General features: G+C 37.9%; 1 protein-coding gene across 6 annotated transcripts in view; it reads left to right on the forward strand.

Moving 5' to 3' along the window:
- The window catches only part of PLD1 (phospholipase D1), a 337,459-nt gene that overhangs the window by 186,236 nt on the left and 133,992 nt on the right, over nucleotides 1-17,231 (forward strand). For all 6 annotated transcript variants that reach the window (XM_066347950.1, XM_066347955.1, XM_066347949.1 and 3 more), the window contains one exon: nucleotides 11,117-11,198. In XM_066347950.1, the coding sequence (XP_066204047.1) occupies nucleotides 11,117-11,198 (82 nt within the window). The remainder of the gene's footprint in view (nucleotides 1-11,116; nucleotides 11,199-17,231) is intronic.

Consider the following 17,231-nt stretch of genomic DNA (forward strand, 5'->3'; position numbering starts at 1 on the left):
ATTTCTTTTTCATGACTGCTCTAAGATAACATCTTATTACAACATTCCCTTTGAAATAAAATCTTTACAGTAACATCCCTAACAAATGAAGAAAATTCTTGTCATGCTAATAGATTGCAAAAGGGAGCATTCAAAACCTTAACCAAACACTGATATGTCTAGAGCTGAGAGCATAATAAGCACAGTCAGAGAATACACATGCCCTTTAGAAATGGCTAATCTAATTCAAGACACATCATATACTGAATTAAAAATGGTAGTAACATGTTTCTAAAACAATTATTATACTAGCAAAAGCAGATACAGTGAAATGAGAAACCACTTGGGACCTAGAAGTACCTAGTTCCTTTGTTCATTAACTGAACCACCTACCCATTCATTTGTTGTTTTAGTCACTCCTTCATTCTAGGGCTAGTTAGTAAGCATCTGCTCTGGGACAGGTACTGACTCAGGCCATGTGCATATAAAGATGAATGAGAAGTAGCTCGTACCCTGGAAAACAGAGTCAGGAAGTCATACGTAAAACAACGGAATGGGAAAAACTCAGTCATGAGGATTAACATAGCAGAAGGCATGGAAAGGCAGTGACTGAGCCTGCAGGTGGTGCTGTGGAAGCTTCACAGAAGAGAATGCTGGTCTGGGTCAGGGCATGGAGTTGGCCAGATGAAGACAGGTAAATGTTTTACGCAAAAGGATAGCGAGGACACAGACATAGAGGTGTGAGAGAGCACAGCCATTTTGGAGGACGGTGGAGGTTATATGTAAAGTAAGCATGGCATTCTTTGGGATGGTGGTTGGAGATGACACTCAAAAGATTGGTTAGGAGCAAATTGTGAAGGGCACTGGGTAAGCTGTTGAGGAATTTGAACTTAATCCTGTGAACACTGGCAACCACTGGAAATTTTTAAGCATGAGAGGCTTTTCTAAAATTAAATTTATTAGAGTAACATTGGTTAATAGTTTAACAATATATAAGTTTAAGTTATACAGTTTTATAATGCATCATCTGCATATTCCATGTGCTCACCAACCAAAGCCTAGGCTTTTTCCTCATCATGAATTTTATCCCCTCCCCACCCTCTGGAGAAGGGAGGGGGTTTTCTTGATAAAGAATAAGGAGAAGAAGAAGAAGAAAAAAACAGAGGAACATAGTAATAAAGAATAAAATGGAAATAAATATGTACCTATCAACAATCACTTAAAATGTAAATGGCTTATATGTCCCAATTAAACGACATAGGGTAGCTGAATGGATAAGAAAACAAGACCCATATATATGCTGTCTACAAGAGGCGCACCTCAAAATGATAGATACACACAGACTAAAAGTAAACAGATGGAAAAATATATTTCTTGCAAATGGAAACTAAAAAAAAAAAACTAAGGTAGCAATACTTATATCAGACAATATAGACTTGAAAATAAAGGTTATGATAAGAGACAAAGAAGGACACTACATTATGATAAAAGGATCAATCTAGGCCCTGCCTGGTTGGCTCGGCGGTAGAGCGTCGGCCTGGCGTGCGGGGGACCCGGGTTCGATTCCCGGCCAGGGCACATAGGAGAAGCGCCCATTTGCTTCTCCATCCCCCCCCTTCCTCTCTGTCTCTCTCTTCCACTCCCGCAGCCAAGGCTCCATTGGAGCAAAGATGGCCCGGGCACTGGGGATGGCTCCTTGGCCTCTGCCCCAGGTGCTAGACTGGCTCTGGTCGCAGCAGAGCGACACCCCGGAGGGGCAGAGAATCGCCCCCTGGTGGGCAGAGCATCACCCATGGTGGGCGTGCCGGGTGTATCCTGGTCGGGCGCATGCGGGAGTCTGTCTGACTGTCTCTCCCCATTTCCAGCTTCAGAAAAATACAAAAAAAAAAAAGGATCAATCTAACAAGAAGATATAACACTTGTAAACATTATGCATTCAACATAAGAACACCTAAATCTATGGACAATTGATATTTGACAAAGGAGGTAAGAGCATACAATGGAGTAAAAACAGTCTGTTTAACAAATGGTGTTGGGAAAATTGGACAGGTACTTCCAAAAAAATGAAACTAGACCACCAACTTACACCATTCACAAAAATAAAGTCAAAATGGATAAAATACTTAAATGTAAGGCGTGAAACTATAATCATCTTGGAAGAAAACAGGCAGCAAGCTCTCTGACATCTCTCACAGCAATATATTTGCTGATATATCTCCACGGGCAAGTGAAATAAAGGACAGGATGAACAAATGGGACTATATCAAACTAAAAGCTTTTACATAGCTAAAGACAATATGAACAAAATAAAAAGAAACCCACACACTGGGAGAACATATTTGATAATACTTCAGATAAGAGATTAATAACCAAACTTTATTAAGAACTTGTAAAACTCAACACCAGGAACATAAACAATCCAATCAAAAAATGGGCAAAAGAAATGAATAGACACTTCTCTAGAGAGGACATACAGATGGCCAATAGGCATATTAAAAAATTTTCAACATCACTAATCATTAGAGAAATGCAAATTAAAACCACAATGAGATACCACTTTACACCTGTCAGAATGGCACTCGTTAAAAAAACAACACATAATAAGTGCTGGCGAGGATGTGGAGAAAAGGGAACCCTCCTGCACTGCTAGTGGGAATGCAGACTGGTGCAGCCACTGTGGAAAACAGTATGGAGATTCCTCAAAAAATTAAAAATGGAACTGCCTTTTGACCCAGCCATCCCACTTTTAGGAATATATCCTAAGAATACCAACTCACTGATTCAAAAGAAGAAATGCACCCCCATGTTTATTGCAGCATTGTTTACAATAGCAAAGATCTGGAAACAGCCCAAGTGTCTGTCAGTGGACGAGTGGATTAAAAAGCTGTAGTATATATACACAATGGAATATTATGCAGCCTTGAAAAAAGAGGAAAGCTTACCTTTTGCGACAACATGGATGGACCTGGAAACTATTATGCTAAGTGAAATAAGCCAGGCAGAGAAAGAAAAATATCATATGACCTCACTCATTTGAGAAATCTAATGAACAATGTGAACTGAGGAACAGAGTAGAGACAGAGGCGGGATCAATGGGACCAGGAGAAAAGCAGTCAGAGGGAAAGAGGATGAGAGAATAGGATCAGAGAAGGGAAAGAGATTAGTGAAATTATATATATTATACATAAGACAGCATTATAGAGAGCAAGACAGCAAATCCTGGAAGGAAGGGGGGGAAGGCCTTGGGGGGAGGGGGCAAAGGGGATGTCGAGAGGAACACGGGGGTGGGGGAAAGATTTTTTCAGTGGGACACTTGAATCTTTGTAAACACAATAAATTAAAATCAATAAAAAATTTAAAACAAAAACAAAAAAACTCATAGATACCAACAACAGTATGGTGATTACAAGAAGGAAAGGGGGATGTGGGAGGTAATAATGGGTAGAGGGGGATAAATGGTGAAGGAAGGAGACTTGACTTTGGGTGGTGAACCCACAAGAGTGTACAGATGATGTATTATAAAATTGTACACGTGGAACCTATATAACATTATTAGCCAAAGTCACCCCAATAAATTTAATAAAAATTATTTTTAAAAGCTAAAATAAACACACCTAAATCTATAAAATAAGCCTTGATGGACATAAAGGGAGAGATGAACAGTAACACAGTCATAATAGGAGATTTTAATAACCCATAGACATCAAAAGATAGATCTCCCAGACAGAAAATTTAACATGGAAACAGCAGCCTTAAAGGACACACCAGATTAGATGGATTTAATTAATATTTTCAGAGCATTTCTCAACAAAGCAGCAGAATATACACTCTTTTCAAGTGCAAACAGAACATTTTCTAAACACATGTTAGAGTACAAATAAATCTCAACAAACTTAAGAAAACTGAAATCATATAAAGCCTCTTCTCTGACTACAATGGTATGAAACTAGAAATCAATCACAAGAAAAAATAAACAAAAAACACACAGAGACATAGAGGCTAAATAACATGTTACTAAATAATGAATGGGTTAATAATAAGATCAAGGAAGAGATCAAAAGAAACCTTGAAACAGATGAAATGAGAACACAACCCAATATCTATGGGACTAGTGAAAGCAGTCCTAAGAGGGTAATTCATAGCAGTACAGGCCTATCTCAAGAAACAAAATCTCAAATAAATAATGTAAATGTATCCTTAAAAGAGCTAGAAAAAGAACAACAAATAAAGCCCAAAATGTGTAGAGGAAAGGAAATAATAAAGATCAGAGCAGAAATAAATAAAGTCTTAAAAAAGTACAAAAGATCAATGAAGCCCAGAGCAGTTTCTTAGAAAAGATAAATAAGATTGACAAACATTTCACCAGACTCATCAAGAAAAAAAGAAAAAGAACCCAAAGAAGTGAAAGAGAAGTTACAACTGACTTCACAGAAGTACAGGGATTGTAAGAAAATATCATGAACAATGATATGCCAACAAATTGGACAATCTGGACAACATGGATAAATTTCTGGAAGTATACAATCTTCCAAACCTGAATAGGAAGAATCAGAAAATATGAATAGGTCAATTACAACTAATGAAATTGAAGCAGTAATCAAAACCTCCCAACAAACAAAAGTTCTGGACTAGATGGCTTCACAGATGAATTTTACCAAACATTCAAAGAACTAACACGTATTCTTCTCACACTATTCAAAAAAATTCAAAAAAAGGAAGAATCCAACCTCATTTTATGACATCAGCATTATCCTAATTTTAAAACCAAATAAAGACACTACAAAGAAAGAAAATTATAGGCCAATACACCTGATGAATATAGATTCTAAAATCCTCACAAAATATTAGCAAGCCAGATCCAGCAATGCATTAAAGCAATCATATGCCATGATCAAGTGGTACTTATTCCTGGGATGCAAGGTTGGTACTATATCCACAAATCAATAAATGTGATATACTTCATAAACAAAATGAAGGATAAAAACCACATGATCACATCAATAGCTGCAGGGAAAGCATTTAATAAAATTCAGCACTTGTTTACAATAAAAACTCTCAGCAAAGTGGCAATGGAGGGAGCATACCTCAATATAATAAAGGCCATGTATGACAAACCCACAGCCAACATTATACAAAATGGGAAAAATCTATGTAATTGCATTTTCATTAAGATCAGGAACAAGGTGGGAATGTTTGCTTTCACCACTCTTATCCACCACAGTACTGGAAGTCCTAGCCACAGCAACAAGACAAGAAGAAAAAATAAAAGGCATCCAAATTAAAAAGGAAGAAGTAAAACTCATTATTTGCAGATGACATGATTCTATTTTTAGAGAACCCTAAAGATTCCACCAAAAAACTACTAGAACAGATTAGTTCAGTAAAGTAGGAGGATACAAAAGAAATATCCTGAAATTAGTTGTGTTTTTATATATCAATAATGAATTATCAGAAAGGGAAACTAAAAACAATCTAATTTACAACATCATGGAAAAAAATGTATAATGGAATAAATTTAACCAAGTAGGTAAGGGACCTGTGCTCAGAAAATTATAAGATACTGAAAAAAGAAATTGAAGAAGATACAAATAAGTAGAAGCATATATTGTGTTCATGGATAGTAAGAATCAATATTAAATTGTTCATACTACCCAAAGCAATCTACAGATTCAATGCAATTCTTATCAAGATATCAACGGTGTAGTTCACAGAACTAGAGCAAATATTTCAAAAATTTATATGGAACCACAAAAGACTCCCCAAAAAGCACAACATATCTTGAGAAAGAAAAACATAGTTGGAGGAATTACACTATTTGATATCAAACTATATTACAAAGCCATAGTAATCAAAACAGTCTAGTACTGGCATAAAAACAGACATATGTTCAATGAAACAGAATAAAGAGCCTAGAAACAAACCCACACCTTTATGGTCAAAAATTATTTGACAAAGGAGACAAAAACATACATTGGGGAAAAGACAATCTATTCAGTAATTGAGGTTTTTGGGATAATTGGACAGATACATGAAAAAAATAAAATAAAATAAAGTTAGATCACCAACTTACACCATACAAAAGAATAAACTCAAAATATATTAAAGCCTTAAGACTCAAAACCATAAAAATTCTGAAAGAAAACATAAGCAGTAAAATTTCAAACAGTTCTCATAATAATATTTTTGTAGATACATCTCCTTGAGTAAGGGAAACAAAAGAAAAAAATGAATGGGACTACATCAAACTAAAAAGTTTTGCACCAGAGCCCTGGCTGGTTGGCTCAGTGGTAGAGCGTTGGCCTGGCATGCAGGAGTCCCGGGTTCAATTCCCGGCCAGGGCACACAGGAGAAGCACCCATCTGCTTCTCCACCCCTCCCCCTCTCCTTCCTCTCTGTCTCTCTCTTCCCCTCCAGCAGCCAAGGCTCCATTGGAGCAAAGTTGGCCCGGGTGCTGAGGATGGCACTGTGGCTTTTGCCTCAGGCGCTAGAGTGGCTCTGGTCACAACATAGCGATGCCCTGGATGGGCAGAGCATCGCCCCCTGGTGGGCGTGCTGGGTGGATCCCAGTCGGGTGCATGCAGGAGTCTGTCTGACTGCCTCCCTGTTTCCAGCTTCAGAAAAATACAAAAAAAAAAAAAAAAAAAAAAGGTTTTGCACCAGAAAGGAAACCATTAATAAAACAAAGACAACCCACTGAATGGGAGAACATATTTTCTGATGACATATATGGTACGAGGTTAATATCCAAAATTTATAAAGAACTTATACTACTCAACACCAAAAAAACTAAAACAATCCAATTTAAAAATTGGCAAAGGACCTAATAGACACTTTTCTAAAGAGGACATACAGATGGCTAATATCTGTATGTTTTTGTTTTTTCATAACCCAGAGAAAACTGTTAACATTTAGTGAATTTTTTTAAATAGAATTTATTGGGGTGGCATTGGTTAATAAATTTACAAAGGTTTCAGGTGTGCCAACCATGATCCATCCTTTGTACACTGCGCCATGCAGTAACCACCCAAGTCAGCTCTCCTTCCATCACCACCTATTCCCCTCACCCTCTTCTACCTCCCCACCCCCACTCCTTCCCCTAATCACCACACTGTTGTCTGAGCACTTTTTCTTTGTATAATCCCTTCACCTTTTTCACTCAGCCCCAACCCCCTCCCCTTGACAGTTATCAATCTGTTTTCTGTTTCTATGAATTTGTTTCTATTTTGTTTGTTAGTTTATTTTGTTCATTAGATTCCACATATAAGTTTGTTTTTAATGTCATATTTGTTTTCGTATTTTTTGAAGTGCTGCTGTTCTTCTCTGTCCCCCATGTGCTTCACCTACTGGCCAGTTTGAACAGTAGTATATTTCTTTTTTTCTTTGAGAAAGACAGAAAGAGATAGAGACAGGAAGGGAGAGAGATGAGAAGCATCAACTTGTAGTTGTGGCACTTTAGTTGTTCATTGACTGCTTCTCATACATGTCTTGGCTAGGGGGCTTCAGCTGAGCCAGTGACTCCTTGCTCAAGCCAGCGACCTTGAGCTCAAACCAGCAACCTTGAGCTCAAACCAGCGACATTGAGCTCAAACCAGTGACCTTAAGCTCAAGCCAGCAACCTTGAGCTCAAGCCAGCAACCATGGGATTATATCCATGGTCTGATGCTCAAGCTGGTGACCCTGCGCTCAAATCCAATGAACCTGCACTCAAGCCTGATGAACCCGTGCTCAAGCTGAATGAACCTGCACTCAACCCACAACCTCAGGGTTAATGCTCTATTCACTGTGCCACCACAAGTCAGGCATATTTCTTATTTCAATTTACAGTCTGTGAGGAAAATAATACAGTAATTCATAATACAAGAATAAACTCTGTGTTCTGCATACTCATAATTATAAACTTACTCTTGCCCCACCCTGTATTTAGGTTCAAATCTATGCATGGGCAGCTTGGGAGTCAGCTAAAAGTTATAAATTTTGGGGCCCACTTTTCTGAGCTCCTCTCTCTCTATGATTTTCCCACTATTTTTGAGTTCCCTGTGACTTCCCTTTTTAGTCCACTGGCTAGAAAGGGGGCCTTTATTTACCCTGCTCTGCACACATGGTCTGCCCTGACACTGTATCCAGAGTCAAGCAATGGCTATTTATGTTGTCCTCTTTGAACCACAGCTTTTCAACGAGCTAAATTTTGGTTTCATTCAGTTTTATCTATTGCTATTGTTTTATATTGCATTGAGTTCCACTCATCTATTATTCCTTTTCTTTGTATTATGTTAGGTTTAATTTGTTTCTTTTTCTATCTTCTTAAGATGGAAGCTCTGATTATTGATTTCAAACTCTGTCTTTCTCATAGAAGTATTTAAAGCTATAAACTTTTTTTAAATTAAGTGGGAGGCAGGGAGGCAGAGACAGACTCTAGCATGCCTCCCAACCAGAATCCACCTGGCAAGCCCTCTACAAGGCAATGCTCTGCCCATCTGTGGCCACTGCTCCATTGCTTGGCAACCGAGCTTCTTTAGCTCCTGAGGCGAGGCCATGGAGCCATCCTCAGTGCCTGGGGCCAACTTGCTCAAACTCTTTGAGCCATAACTGTGGGAGGGGAAAAGAGAGAGAGGAAAGAGAGAGTGGAGGGAGGAGTGGAGAAGCAAATGGTCGCTTCTCCTGTGTGCCCTGACTAGAAATCAAACCAGGGACTTCCACACACTGGGCCAAAACTCTACTGCTGAGCCAACCATCCAGGGCCTATAAAATCTTCTAAGAGGAACATTCACTTGGAAGTCCACATGAAGGTCTCTAGAATCAGAATGCATCTTACCTTCAGTAACATCTTACAGTCATTGTGTTTTCTTTCTTAGCGATGCATGTAGTAATAATGCATCTTGCCATCACTGGTGTTCTAGATTCAATGCAATGCAGTATTATACCATTCTTCTGAACTTTATTTATCTAATAATTACTTAATGAAGATTCTGATACAGTGGCTTGTGCATCATAGCTGCTCCCTCCTTGCCGTTGTTTATACTTTGTTTATAGCATGATTATCAGTCTTTATCTTTTTATTGTCCTCCAAATTGAGGGCTCTTTGACAGCTATCTTGAGATCCTTCAAAGTACCCAGTAGAATGTTCTGCATACAGGGTACACAATGCTGGTCTAGTAAATAAAAGATAAGAAAAACTTAATTGTTGAACATAGCTTTAGAAGTGGCCCTAACACTGGAGCCCTCTGAATCCATAATGAATGTATACATAAAAAACTGTAAGGATGTACGTGTTGTTGGGTATATCTCATCTTCAGTGAACGAGCATGTCCAGTGATGTACTGCTCTTCTACTGAAAACAGAACTTTTTAAAATTTATCTTAAACCTTTTCCTATCAATTGCTGCATTTTTGTTTGTTTAGAGATAGATTACCTTTGAGTTGTTTCCTATTCTGAATTAAATATGCAAGTATTTATACTGTATATACCCCACTATTTGCCTGTGCTCTTATTTATCATAACCTATATGTGTGGGGTTTTTTGGATACTTTATGTCTGGGATTTTATTTTCTTTAACTGAATGAAATAGAGCATACTTTAAATTATTACTTTAAAATTCTTTTTTTCTTTTCTTTTTTTTTTATTGAGAGGTGGGGAGGCTGAGAGACAGATTTCCACATGCACCCTGACTGGGATCCACCCAGAAAGCCCCCTACCGTGCAATGCTCTGCCCATCGCCAGGCACTGCTCCATGGCTCAGCAACAGAGCTATTTCAGTGCCTGAGGTGAGGCCATGGAGCCAACCTCACTACCCAGGGCCAACTTGCTTGAACCGTTCAAACCATGGCTGTGGGAGGGAAAGAGAGAAAGAGAGGGAGAGAGAGAGAGAGAAAGAGAGAGAGAGAGAGAGAGAGAGGAGAGAGTGGAGAAACAGATGGTCACTTCTCCTGTGTGCCTTGACCGAGAATCAAACCTGACACTTTCATACACTGGGTTGATGCTCTACCACTGAGCCAACCAGCTACAGCACCTTAAATCTCTTTAGCTCCTTAAAATCTTGTTGTTTTTACCTGCTTCAAGGACTCCTTGGCAAGACAATGTTGCAGCCTAGTGTTCTATAGGACTTTTAATTCTTACACAGTCTCCTCCTCTTCCTCCAGGTCTAGAATGTCAGCAGATGAAGTTTTCTTTATTGTTTGTTTTCCTCATGACAGGAAGTTATATCACATATAGATTTAACTCAGACATTGATGTTGGACCTTAACCCCAAGAGACAAAGTAACTCTACTATATGCTTAGCTGCCTGTGGAATTACTAAACAGAAGATCCAAGGTGTTGTTTATTCTCACATTGGAAAAATTTTATCAGTGAAACTGTCTTCCCTTTTCTGTTCAGAAAGACTCAGGTTCATGGACAATTACTCCATGGTATAAGCAGTCAGCATTTATGTTTATCAGTTAAAACACTTTTGACTTAGATTAACAGAATGCTCATCTAAAGGTAAACAATAAGGATTTATTGGCCTCACTTAATAAAAACAATCCAAAGTTAGGCAATCCCAAATATTGTGGAGTAGTCTAGTGATTTCTCAGCACGAGTCTTTCCCTTTGAATTTCAATATGGCTGCCCCTCTCTGAGAATCATAGTTAGTCCCATATGACATCCATCCTAAAGTCTCTTTTTCCTGTTTTGAGTAAATGTATGTGTCTCTCTCACTAAAAAAAGAAAAATAAAAATTCATTCAAAAAGAAAAAATTTTCCCATCAATGCTCCATGTGCCTCCTCACATATCTCACTGCCCAGGGCCATGTCACACTGTGCTTGCTCCAGCTGCACAGGAGTTGGGAGGCAGGTCCACAGACTGTTTGCACTATATGGCAGCAAAGGGAAGAAGAGGTGGAGAATGGCTGTTGGCTGGGCAACCATCAGTATCCGCATGTGTGTGTCTAACGTGCATGTATAAGACATGTATAGAGAAATCTAGATTGACTTTATGTATGAATAAAGGCTTGTGTTCCCATTGAACTTGTATGTGGATTTGTGTGGATGACTCACCACAGTGAAGGATGGTGATGGCATTTGGGCTAAAATTGCCTTTGCCTTTTATGACACAATTAGACTTTATATTTTGTTTTAATTAGGTGAAATTTTGTGATTTTAGGTTGAGTCCAGAAATCTTTCTGAAACGCCCGGTGGTTGAAGGAAATCGCTGGAGATTGGACTGCATTCTTAAACGAAAAGCAGTATGTACCTTTCAAACAAATGCTGATGTGGTTTCTTAAATGTTTATTACCTCTGAAATGCCTTTTCTTTTTAAAGTCCTTCATATATATTTAAACTTTTTTCTTTAGAGTTTGGCAAAAATGTAGAATATGTACTGTTTTCAAGTTTATTTATTTTTATATTTTTCCTTATTACTCTTGAGTGCATAGCATTTTAGCCTAATTCACAGTATGTATTTTATTAGCATTTTTAATTTTTGTTTTATAATCAGTTATGGACAGTTAATTTTATAGGCCAACATTTGTAATAAAATTTTATTATTGAATAATAAATGATGAAATGAAATACAACATTTCATTTTATTTATTATTCTGTTATTTTAGCAAAAAACAGAGTCATCTGAAATTTTAATCACATGGGGCCAAGCTGATATTAAAGAATAACAAAGAGAAGGGACATTAAGAACTAGTGCTGTTTGCCTCAGTTTGGGGACAGTTCCTAACAGTATGAAATTGTTTCCTGTGCAGTTGACCCTGTAGATTCTGGATGAGTGCTCTTTTGTTATAAAAAGTAAATAACTCAATCAGAACAGGTTTACCAAAGACTACTTCACATTCATATTTCTAATGGATTTTTATTTCTTTAGTGAGAGTAAGGGGGGAGATGGTAGGGGGAGAGATGAGAAGCATCAACTCATAGTTGTGGCACTTTAGTTGTTCATTGATTGCTTCTCATACATGCCTTGACCAGGGTGTTCCAGCTGAGCCAGTGACCCTTTGCTCAACTCAACAAATTTGGGCTTAAGCCAGCAACCATGGGATCATTTTGAGTATTCCATGTTCAAGCTGGTGATCTGTGCTCAGGGTTAAGCTAGATGAGCACGCTTAAGCTGCTAGCCTCGGGGTTCCGAACCTGGGACCTTAGCATTCCAGGTCAATGCTCGAGCCACTGTGCCATCACTGGTCAAGCATCTAATGAATTTTTTTTATCTAGTTCATCTTCAACCAAGTTAAATTAAGTTGAATTAGGATAGATCTGGATTTATTATTAATCATGTTCAAATTGGAGAATGCTAGCCTCTTTGCTATTATTTGAAACTGTCTTAATCTTATTTTATTCTACCATTAAACATTCTAGCAGAACTCCATCTCTAGGATGGAGACTTTAGGATGGATGTCATATGGGACTAACTATGATGCTCAGAGAGGGGCAGCCATATTGAAATTCAAAGGGAAAGACTCGTGCTGAGAAATCACTAGACTACTTAGGATCACTTAGGATCGGGGGTAACAATTTTCTGTTTCTCACAGCCTTCGCACATTTCTCTTTTGCCATCCTTTACATTCCCCAACCCTTTCCCCAAGCACCTTTTCCCCTTCTTCCTTTTTCTTTTTCTTTCTTTCTTTTTTTTTAAATTAAGTGAGAGGTGGGGAAGCAGAGACAGACTCCCACATGTGCCTTTACCAAAATCCACCCAGCAAGCCTCTACCAGGAGATACTTTGCCTGTCTGGACTTCTGCTTTGTTGCTCGGCAACCGAGCTATTTTAGCATCTGAGGGAAATCCAGGGAGCCATCCTCAGCACCTGGGGCCAATTTGCTTAAACCATTCAAGCTATGGCTTTGGGAGGCGAAGAGAGAGAGAGAGAGAGAGAGAGAGAGAGAGAGAGAGAGAGAGAGAGAGATGAGGGGGAGAGGTGGGGAAGCAGAGGGTCACTTCTCCTGTGTGGCCTGATGAGAAATCAAACCCAGGACTTCCACATTCTGGGCCAGCGTTCTACCACTGAGCCAACCAGCCAGGGCCTTCCTCTTCTTTCAATGTTTTATTTCCATGTTCTTACTTTAGGGTTTTTGCATATATCCGTAATATAATCAGACCCAGCTGTGGGATTCAGCCAGTTCCCACCATTGGCAGAATCAATACCTAATTTTTTGTTGAGTTCAGTGAACTGGTTGTTAAAATGGCACTTGTTATCTGGGTTCTCTGTAAAGTGGACACCTGGGAAGCCACTCAATGTGGAAACCACAAATTTACATTCCTTATTCTTTTTTAACATTCATCTGTACAACAGTGTATTCTAAGCTCCCGTAGTAATGTTCATTCCATCCATAAATGAAAAAAATTGCAAGTGAGGATGCCAATCAAGAAGCAATATGAAATATCTTAAATAACAGTTTTATTGGTTTTTGTCAGATATTATTTAATATATTTTTCATTAATATTTTAAAACTCTTATAACATAATCTAATTTTGTGTACCTCTTTTATTCTTATTTAAGTGTTAAGTGCATGAAATAATAAACTACCTTTCAGTATTCATTTTTATATACTTAAAATGGCCATTAGGGCAGAGAACCGATTGTTAAATTATTAGAATCCCACCGCTGCTCAGGCCTCACTGCTAACGTTGAAGGCCAGAGTTGGTTACCTTTATTTCATACATGTCTTGCCACGCAGCGTAATTTTCATGGCTAGTCTGATTTGTTGTCTCAACAAAAGTCTATTCACAAAATTGGGAATTCTGGTCTTGAAGATCATTATTTGCATATTTATTAAATAATTCAGCACACAGTTACTGAGTATATCCTGTGAGCCAGGAACTATACTAATTAATAAGGGTGCCATGTGTGAATAGGATTCCATATCTGCCATGGAAGGCTTGCTAAGAGACACATGTTCTGGGCTCAGTCCTTGTATTACCAAACTTGTTTCTGTGTATTGAATGAGCCATAACTTTCTCCATTGGTCAATTATACTAGCAAATCTTCTTTTCACAGTACTTATCCAACACTTTACTGTTTTAGGTTTCAATCAACATGTGTTTGCTGAATGCCAAGTATATACGGGGCAGTTGTCTAATTATATGGGGAAGTGTATAAATAAGAAACATGATTATTAAAAAGAAGTAAGACAAAAAAAAAAAAAAGAAAGAAACATTATTCTTTACCTGAAGGAGCTTAAAAATCTATACAAGAGTAAATTGAGTACAGAGACAGAACCAAGATTCAAAGGCAGGAAGGAGAGGGTAGGTCTGGTGGGGAACCCCTAACAACATGAAGGATTTAGGGTATTTAGGATGAGCAAAAAAATTAAAAAGAAGTTTCTAGGTATAGGAAATGTGGTAAGGAAACATTCTGGAAGCAGGAATTCAGAACGCTTTGTCAGTCACAGTAAAGTGACAAGGTTAATTCCATCTGAGTTTTAGCATAGGTAGGCTGATGGATCAAGCTAGAAGGGCAGGCTACAGCTGGGATGTGGAAGGTTGATGGCCCAAGCTAGTGGTTTGGACTTGATGGAATATAGTGGGGATCTACTGGGATGGAGGATGTGATGGCTGAAGGTGGTCTGATCAAAATGATGTGTTAAGAAAGTGAATCTAGTAGTGGGAGGAAATGAGAAGAACTCAGATTTAGAGAACTAAACTAGAGCAGTTGAGTGTGAGATGCATACAGAACTTCTAAGTAAACTCCGGAAGATACGACTTTGCCAGACAGGGCTCAGGAGGAAGACCCTGCAAGCCTGGCCCTCCACCTCATGTTAGCTGGCAAATGTTTGTTTATTTCCCTTAGCAGACTTGTCCAGTTGCCTTTTTTATCACAAGCATGGCTTCCCTTCGCTTTTATTGCCCGTGAACCCTGGTGAGGTTTAAGGTGAACACCATGGCCAAGTAATTATTATTGCCTGATTATGGTGTTTCATTTTAATTTTAACAGCTCCTGAACCTTATAATTTTTAAATTATGGATAATGATTTTTTAAATTTCCTAAGGAAATAGTCAACTTATTAAATATTCATTTCTCAGTGGTACATTTAGCAAAAATGCTTCTCCTTAATCTTGCTATACCATATTATTATTTTGGCCATACATTTTTAAAACTTGGATCATTCCAAAGAGACATTTCATATGCTCATGAACACTGCTTCACATAAGTCGTTTTGTTTCTGAAAGCTTCTAACTTCACAATGGGTTGATAATGACATATGTTCTTGCATTAATGGGTTTCAGAGCTCCATAAGATTAATTAAAATAAATTATTTTTTTTCTTTTATCTGATTATGTAGGTTTTTGGGAAGGACTTTAGTGTTTCTGCCTCATAGCCAACATATAGGCAAGCATCTCTTATAATGGCTGTTCCTAGGGGAAAAAAATACAGCATTTTGGTTTCCTGTTTCCTTGGTCTTCTGATATGCAATGTCATTATTCAAAATAGTATAAGCCAACCTTGAGAGGTAGAGTGTTTACAACTCAAATCAGCATCCCTGGGTTTTCCACAGTTCTGCACTTTATTGCACTAGGAGGTGAGATAATTTGCATCATAGTTATGGTAACTATATACCTGTACCCAAATTGTATATTTCAACCTTAGAGATACCTGATACTTCTGATGAGACTTGCACTGAAAGAATCTTCAAGTGTAGCAACCTGAATATTAACAGAAAAAGGTTTATGTCCTCCGGGAACTTTTGTCATCAGATTAAGTCCTTACTGTCCTGGACCACAGGGCACACTCTTTTTTTTTTTTAAGATTTTGCTTATTGATTTGAGAGAGAGAAGAAAGAAAGAGAGAAAAAGGAGTATGAGGAAGGAACAAGAAGGATCAACTCATGGTATGGTTGCTTCTTACATGTGCCTTAACCTGGCAAGCCCAGGGTCCTGAACCAGTGACCTCAGCATTCCAGGTTGACGCTTTATCCGCCGCAGGTAGAGCTAAGAGCACATTCTAGAGTTGAAGTCCATGAATAATGGGAGAGAAGGGTGTTCAAGTTTGTGAAATGAGATGATAATCACATCTGTGCCCATAAAAATCAAAGCAAATCTTATCAAAGTGATAGCCTAGAAGAGCATGGAAAGAGGAGAAGAGATGTTCAACCTCGAAGACTGTGCTTTAGGCCAAACTGGTTTAAAAAAACTCACAAGCATTTGTGCTCTTATATCCTAATGCTGCCTGTATTCAAATGGCAAGGATAGGATTTTTCATTCTTTTTATTTTCATGAAATATTATACCCCTTGGGGAAGTCCTCAAAAAGGATAAAATTAGTGATTATCCCATGGATATATGAGCTAAGTTCTCTTAAAGCAGTGAACCAACCTGACTGCATCTAGAAAATATTTTGACCACAGTACTTTGAACAATCAGAGAAAAAACTGGTTCAGGAGCAAAGTCTCTTGATTTCAAGTATGAAAAAAAAAAAGATTTTTCTTCTCTTTGCATGTAAGATGTGTGTGTAAAAGTTCTAAAAATTCCTGCTATGTATAGTTTTGTGTCTGTTTTACTTGATTAAAATCAAATTAGAAAAGAGGACAGAACTTTCATCTTTGGAAACTCAAGTTGGATGCTGTTTGCTCTGTGGAACCTGTGGGTTAGTTGACTTCAGTAGAGATAAGAAACTTGACATTGCATAATTAAACTCAGGCCATCTGTTTGTTTTCCTACTTCCCCTATTAATACTTTTCTTCTCCCTCTTTAAGCAAAAGCCATTTCCCCTCAAGTCACTAAAAGATATTGGTAAAACATTGGCTGTTTCTAAATGTATATTTTAGATGACAGAACTAATATTAGTCATTTTATTTTCCTAATTTGGCTTTCATTTTGCATAAATATTTCCCATATTTGAAAAAGTCTTCACTATCATGACCCAGGAAATGCCTTTGTTCCCAACAAACATTTTTTCCTTTGCCCTTTACAGTGTAGTTTATGATAAGGTTGTAATACCTTGGCCAAAAGAAGAGGAATTTATTGTTTTATTATCATGGAAGCCTCATCACTAACTTTATCATAGATATGGATGGAGTAAATAATTGTAAACTGGACTGTGTAAAAATTAACTTTTTATATTTAACTACTTCCTTATTAGTCATTTGTATTGAAGACTCAAAGTCTCTACCCTATTTCATTTAGAATTAACTTGTTTCAATGATTAAAGACGTAGTACAGAAGAAACTGTCAGGTATAATAGATGAAGGGTAATAATGTAATCCATTGGCGTTAACATCCCTATTTCAAAAAATCCATTAGTTATGCAGGTAAGTGGAAAATATAAGACTCAGGCCAG

The sequence above is a fragment of the Saccopteryx leptura genome, chromosome 8 (genome assembly GCF_036850995.1).
Source record: "Saccopteryx leptura isolate mSacLep1 chromosome 8, mSacLep1_pri_phased_curated, whole genome shotgun sequence".
Classification (NCBI taxonomy): domain Eukaryota; kingdom Metazoa; phylum Chordata; class Mammalia; order Chiroptera; family Emballonuridae; genus Saccopteryx; species Saccopteryx leptura.